Source organism: Stegostoma tigrinum, chromosome 38 (genome assembly GCF_030684315.1).
Source record: "Stegostoma tigrinum isolate sSteTig4 chromosome 38, sSteTig4.hap1, whole genome shotgun sequence".
NCBI lineage: Eukaryota > Metazoa > Chordata > Chondrichthyes > Orectolobiformes > Stegostomatidae > Stegostoma > Stegostoma tigrinum.
This window is the reverse complement of record NC_081391.1, coordinates 6,603,979-6,611,177: the sequence shown is the minus strand read 5'-3', so window position 1 is coordinate 6,611,177 and position 7,199 is coordinate 6,603,979. Positions and strand designations below refer to the sequence as shown.

Genomic DNA, 7,199 nt, shown 5'->3' with positions numbered 1-7,199 from the left:
TGGGACACGCTCTCGCACGCGCACAGCTGGGACACGCTCTCGCACGCGCACAGCTGGGACACGCGCTCGGCTGGGACACGCTCTCTCTCTCGCACGCGCACAGCTGGGACACGCACACGACTGGGACACGCTCTCGCACGCGCACAGCTGGGACACGCTCTCGCACGCGCACAGCTGGGACACGCGCACGGGTGGGACACGCTCTCGCACGCGCGCTGCTCGGACACGCGCACGGCTGGGACACGCTCTCTCTCCCACGCGCACAGCTGGGACATGCTCTCTCTCACACGCGCACAGCTGGGACACGCCCTCTCTCACACGCGCACGGCTGGGACACGCCCTCTCGCGCACAGCTGGGACACGCTCTCTCTCACACTCTCTCTCACGCGCGCACGGCTGGGACACGCTCTCTCTCACACTCTCACTCACGCGCACGGCTGGGACACGCTCTCTCTCACACACTCACGCGCACGGCTGGGACACGCGCTCTCTCTCACACTCACGCGCACGGCTGGGACACGCTCTCTCTCACACACTCACGCGCACGGCTGGGACACGCTCTGTCTCACACTCACGCGCACGGCTGGGACACGCTCTCTCTCACACACTCACGCGCACAGCTGGGACACGCTCTCTCTCACACACTCACACGCGAACGGCTGGGACACGCTCTCTCTCACTCTCACACACTCACGCGCACGGTTGGGACACGCTCATTCTTACGCGCACGGCTGGGACATGCTCTCTTTCACACTCTCACACGCGCACGGCTGGGACACGCTCTCTCTGACACTCTCACACGCGCACGGCTGGGACACGCTCTCTCTCGCACTCTCACACGCGCACGGCTGGGACAGGCTTTCAGATCCTGGGTTCCTGACCAGTGGATACACACATGTGCACACAGCTTGTTGTGAACAGGTTTACAGCGAATGAGGAGGGGCGTTTTGCCTCCAAGCTCTCGACAGGAGATGAAAAACCCAACGGGATTAAAACAAACAGCTCACTGCTCGGGGAACTCCCTGTCACAGGAAGTGGTTCAGGACAAAACAGTGTCTGTTTTCTACGAGGAGTTAGATCTACTTCTCAGGGCCTTAGGGATCAAAGGGGCGAAATGAGACAGAGTTGGATGATCACCCGTGGCCATACTGAATTGGGGGAGCAGGCTCAAAGGACTGAATGGCCTACTCCCTAGTTTCTATGTTTTAACTATTCCTTGATTTCAGTTCCACATTATGGTTTTCTGTCTCTCTGTGTGTGTGTCTCTCTCTCCTTCTCTCTGTCTCTGTCTCTCTCTCTCTCTCCTTCTCTGTGTGTGTCTCTTTCTCTCTCTCTCTCTCTCTCTCTGTGTGTGTGTCTCTCTCTCTCTCTGTCTCTCTCTCTTTCTTTCTCTCTCTTTCTCTCTCTGTCTCTCTCTCTCTCTTTCCTTCTCTGTGTGTGTGTCTCTCTTTCTCTCTCTCTCACTCTGTGTGTGTGTGCGCGCCTCCCTCTCTGTCTCTCTCTCTTTCCGTCTCTGTGTCTCTCTCTCTTTCTCTCTCTCTCTTTTTTCTTTCTCTCTCTCTCTCTCATTCTTTCTTTCTCTCTCTCTCTCATTCTTTCTTTCTCTCTCTCTCTCTTTCTCTCTCAGTCTCTCTCTCCCTTTCTTTCTCTCTCCATCTGTCTCTCTCTTTCTTTCTCTCTCTCACACACACTCTCGCTCTCTCACTCATGCCCTCTCTCTGTCTCACACCCTCTCTGTCTCACACCCTCTCTCTGTCTCACACCCTCTCTCTGTCTCACACCCTCTCTCTGTCTCACACCCTCTCTCTGTCTCACACCCTCTCTCTCTGTCACACCCTCTCTCTCTGTCACACCCTCTCTCTCTGTCACACCCTCTCTCTCTGTCTCACCCTCTCTCTCTCTCTCACCCTCTCTCTCTCTCTCACCCTCTCTCTCTCTCTCACCCTCTCTCTCTCTCTCACCCTCTCTCTCTCTCTCTCTCTCACACCCTCTCTCTCTCACACCCTCTCTCTCTCTCACCCTCTCTCTCTCTGTCTCACCCTCTCTCTCTGTCTCACCCTCTCACCCTCTCTCTCTCGCAGGGGAGGTTTTTGAGGGAATGTGTAGTGAGGGGGCGATGTTGCAGGGTGGCCTAAGCCTGAGGAGGGGCAGAAACACGATGAGCCTGTGCTGAATAACCAGGCTGCAGCCCCATCCCGTAGTGAGCACAGGACGGCCTGCTCATTCCAGGCCTCACTGTCACTTTCTCTTCCAGGAGGAATGATCAGTTTCGATATCTTTCCTGAGGGCTGGGACAAACGGTACTGCCTGGATATCCTGGAAAAAGATGGGATTAAAACCATCCACTTCTTTGGGAATGAGACTGAGCCGGTGAGAACTGACGAGAGAGTTGGGGGACACCCTGGTGAGGGACAGGGACGCCATGGTGAGGGATGGGGGGGGTCCATTGTGTGGGGCTGGGGGCCCATCGTGAGGGTCGGGGGCCATCGTGACAGACAGGGGTCATCGTGATGGTCGAGCGGTCATTGTGAGGGGCAGAGGGTTATTAAGGGTTTGGGTATTGGTGAGGAGGTTGGCTATTGAGGTTGGCTTTTATCTCAGGTTGGGGGAGGGTGAATGAGGGGTTGGGGGTGTTGCAGGGGTCTTTGTTGCGGTGAGGGTGTGGGAAGGAAGTGATTTGGGTGTGGGGGAGGGGGTTGTTGAGTTTCTGGGTGTGGGTTCGGAGGTGGGGGTTTGTCGGGGCAGGGATTGATGAGGGGCTGGGGAATGGGGGAGTTTGATGAGGGGCTGAGAGCGGGTCTGGTGATGAGGCGTCAGGGATTGAAGACCTGTCCAGTGCCCACCTCCCCTGGCATCGATAGCAGCATTGGCAAAGAAAACAGTGACGTCAGGCAATGGGAATGAGGAGCTCTGCCTGGGATTTGGGTGTAAACACTAATAGCTGGTACCAGACGTTCTAACCAGCTGGTGTCACCAAGATCAACCCTGTCTCTTTGGCTGGCAATGAAACCCAATGGCTGGCCGGGTCTAGAGTATTTGAAGGGAGAGGTTTGAGGAGTGGGATGGGTGTGTGGAGGAGGGGTCAGTGATCGGGGGGTCGTGGTGATGGTGAAATAAGACTGACTGGGCCTCTGTCCGATCCACGTAGGGTGGAAATGATCATGAGATCTTCCACGATCCCAGGACAATCGGACACACTGTGTCATCCCCAGAGGAAACAGTCCGGATCTGTAAGGAGCTCTTCCTGTAGGAATGAACTGTGGACTCATCCTGTCACTCCCGGATCTTGAGCCCGGGAATTCTGCTTCTGGAATTCAGGGAGAGGCGAACCGAAGTACAGATTCCCCTTGCCCATTGGTGAGCAAGTAATTCAGCCATGTCAACAGCAAGGAACTGTGGGATATCACTCCTGTGGGATGTCACTCATCCAGTTCCATATCAGCGTGACCAGAATCACTTTATTTGTTGTTCACAGTCAAATGTACTTTTTTCTTGTTCGCGGCTACAAGATGGCACTAGGGTTAGGAGAGAGATTTCAGAAATCTGCTTTACAGTGCTACCTAATGGCCAAGGGCCGGTACTACACCGTGACAGTACAAGGAGAAAATGTTGACATAGCCATTTAGAGTGGTGCATGTTGACGGAAAAAACACCCCCCAAGAAGAATTGTAACAACGGGAAGCAAAAGGGCTCTGGAAGCACAAAACTTAGATGCGTGATCTCTTGAACTGAGCAGATGAGATTGCAGAGAACTGAAAGGCAGGGCCAGGTGAATGAAGCAGTGATGGTGAGAGGGTGCCAGACTTTTTTTATTTAAAAATCCGGAAACGGGGAAATGTGGAGGCTGGATTTTTCTGCAGCCCAAAGTCCTGGGAGATGATGGTTTGAGATGAGAATCTGAGGCGAGGGAGGAGGAAGACTGTATTGTCATTTATAAACAGCAGAGCAGAACAGGTGTTGTAGAACGGAGAAACCTTGGGGTTTTGGTACGTAATTCTTTGAAAGTTGCATCACAGGTAGACCGGTTTAGAAGGTGTTTAGCATGCTTGCCTTCATTGCTCAGACCATTGAGTACAGGGATTTAGGATGTTCTGTTGAGATTGTACTAGACATTGGTGAGACCTAGTTTGGAGTACTTGGTCCAGTTCTGGTCCTCCTGTTATAGGAAGGATATTATTCAGCTGGAGAGGGTTCAGAAAAGATTTACCCGGAGTGGAGGGTTTAAGCTATAGGGAGAGGCTTGGAGTGTTGGAGGTTGGTGGGGGGGGTGACCATAGAGGTTTATAAATCATGAGGGGCATGAATACGTGACTAGCAATGGTCCTTTTTCCCAGGGTAGGGGATTTCAAAACTAGGGCAGAACGAGGAAGAGTAAAAGGAGTGAGGAAAGGGGAGGAGATCTGTGCTGTAAGGAGCAGGGTGAGAGATGGATGGTAACATGTGCATTTTGTACACATCAGAGAAACTCAATATAGATTCAGCAAGGAGGAGTAGGAACATTGGTATTTATTCTCTAAGACTTGGGGTATGAAAGTCATGGGACTTCCATGACTGGGAGCAGACATAGAGTACAGGACAGGACAGATTTAGTGCCCACACGCCCCCTGAAAAAGAATTGAGAGGGGGTCTATTTGGCCGAGTCTAGAGGTGAAGGTGTTGCCCTGATGGGGAAAGATTTGGCAGATTGGATCCAGACCCATCAGAGGTTCGGCAAATGAGATTGAAACCTCGTCGGTCAGATCACGAGGGGTCATGACAGGGTGGGTGGTGAGAGAACGTTTCCTGTCAGCATGTAAAGGACAAAGTGTAAAACTGAAGGGACCTATTTACAGCCGAGAGCTGGAGGAGTTTTTATTCCCTTCCCACAGTGACTCGCTGAGGCTGGGTTTTATTTTAATCTATTCAAGGCCTTGTCAGATACATTTCTGATCGACAAATGGTTTCAGAGTTATGAGGGAAAGACATGAAATGGGCTGTTGAGACTACAGCCTAATCAGCCATGACCTTATCGAAGGGTATAGCAGGCTGAAGGGGCTGAATGGACTCCTGGTGCTGCTATTCCTTTTATTTTTATTCATCTCTTCTACTCGGCCTTGCAGGACAGGCTCTGAAAGATGTAATGCATCATGGGTATTGATAATCATCACTGTGAAAGATGCCAATTTTCATTGGGCCGTGTTCATTATTTGAACTTTTGCACTCTCAAACCATCATGTTTGTCCCCTCAAAGCTTTTAAATTAAAAATGAAATAATTCACTTTTTAAAATAATTATTCAACGTGTTCTGCAATTTAAATTCTGTCTCTGCTCCTACATGTCACTGTTGTACGCAGGCAATTAATGCTCAACTCTTGGATGGTCCACGAGGTTATTAAATTCAAAGTTGATAAACAATCAGGAAATTAAAAGAAAAACACTCAGCCTTGACGGTGATTGTATGTAGGAACCCATCTGGATCACTCATGTCCTTTAGGGAAGGAAACTGCCATCCTTACCTGGTCTGGCCTACATGTGACTCCAGACCCACAGCAATGGGGTTGACTCTTATCTGCCCTCTGGGCAATTAGGGATGGGGAAGAAATGCCTCCCACATCTCTCGAACAAGTTTTTAAAAATCAAACTGTTCACATGATGCAGTGTTCAATTTTTAAGTTTGAATTTTCAAATTAGCCAAAAGGATTTCATTTTCACTTGGAAACTTGTTGCCGGAGTTAGTGTCAAGTTGGAATACGCTAATTGTGGAAAAGGCTCTTCTGTTCGGATTTCAATTTAGATTTTATTGTGTGCAGCGAAAAGTGCATAATGTCACCACAGTGGCACTATCTCCAGTACCCAAGTCCCTAGGCACAAAAATCTAGGTACAAATTGGTCACACAAATGTCAGACCTCTCTGATTCCTATATCCCTTTGAAAGGCTAAAGAAGCAGAAATGGATCCCGTCAGGATACCAGACTGTTCCTAAACGGTGCCCAGGTCAGTTCACCCAGTGAATCCATCAGAAATTTTACAGGGTGGTTACAGTTTCCCTTTATTACAGTGGGAAGGGCAGGTTAGAATGATAGACCCCGAGGACTGGTGACACACAGCGTTCTTTCCCAGATTTCTATCCGATATTTCTCTCCCCACAGCTTCCAGGTGAATAGGCTTCATGTTTTGAATGAGAATTGTTAAAAGCCAACAACATATTGTTAGAGATAGTAGGAACTTCAGGTGCTGGAGAACCTGGGATAACAAGGTGTAGAGCTGGATGAACACAATAGGCTAAGCAGCATCAGAGGAGCAGGAAAGCTGATGTTTCAGAGAAATCTGCAGAAGGGTCTCGACCTGAAACGTCAGCCTTCCTGCTGGTCTGATGCTGCTTGTCCTGCTGTGGCATGTTGTCAGGATTGTGAAGGAGGAGAGTTCTGGAGAACAGCAAATTTATAATGGTTATTTGTGAAACTAGGTCTGAAATAACTCACAGAGGCTTAGTGATGGGATACTGGTCTCTGTGGTGTGAGTGAGTGTGACTGTCAGTCAGTGAGTGTGTGTGAGTGAGTGACTGTCAGTGAGTGAGTGTTTGTGTGTGAATATGAGTGTGTGTGTGTGTGTGAGTGACTGTGTCTGTCAGTAAGTGTGTGCGTGCAAGTGAGAGTGTGTGAGAGGGACTGTGTCTGTCAGTGAGTGAGTGAGTGTGTGTGAATATGAGTGTGAGTGTGTGTGTGAGTGACTGTGTCTGTCAGTGAGTGTGTGCGTGCAAGTGAGAGTGTGTGAGAGGGACTGTGTCAGTGAGTGAGTGAGTGTGTGTGAATATGAGTGTGAGTGTGTGTGTGAGTGACTGTGTCTGTCAGTGAGTGTGTGCGTGCAAGTGAGTGTGTGTGAGTGACTGTGTCTGTCAGTGAGTGAGTGTGTGTGTGAATATGAGTGTGAGTGTGTGAGTGAGTGTGTGTGTGAGAGAGAGAGCACTCAGACCCACCAGGCTGTGGTTTAAAGTGTAAAATGCCAGCAGCCAGTTGGCTGCAGTGATCCTGTGCAGGACTGGGCCAAATTTGGTGACTTTACAGCCGAGAGTCCTCAATGTACCACCACAATGTATGTTTATATAGCAACATTCACATAGTCACAATTGTCGCACGTTGCTGTGATAATGGGAACTGCAGATGCTGGAGAATCCAAGATAATAAAGTGTGGAGCTGGATGAACACAGCAGGCCAAGCAGC

At 50.2% G+C, this 7,199-nt stretch overlaps 1 protein-coding gene across 1 annotated transcript in view; it reads left to right on the top strand.

Moving 5' to 3' along the window:
- LOC125447329 (phosphomannomutase 1-like) overlaps positions 1-5,546 on the top strand; it is a 40,697-nt gene extending 35,151 nt beyond the window's left edge. Inside the window, exons 7-8 of the mRNA XM_048521667.2 lie at positions 2,255-2,370; positions 3,149-5,546. Of these exons, the coding sequence (XP_048377624.1) occupies positions 2,255-2,370; positions 3,149-3,250 (218 nt within the window). The 3' untranslated portion in view covers positions 3,251-5,546. The remainder of the gene's footprint in view (positions 1-2,254; positions 2,371-3,148) is intronic.
- Positions 5,547-7,199: the final 1,653 nt, after the last annotated feature.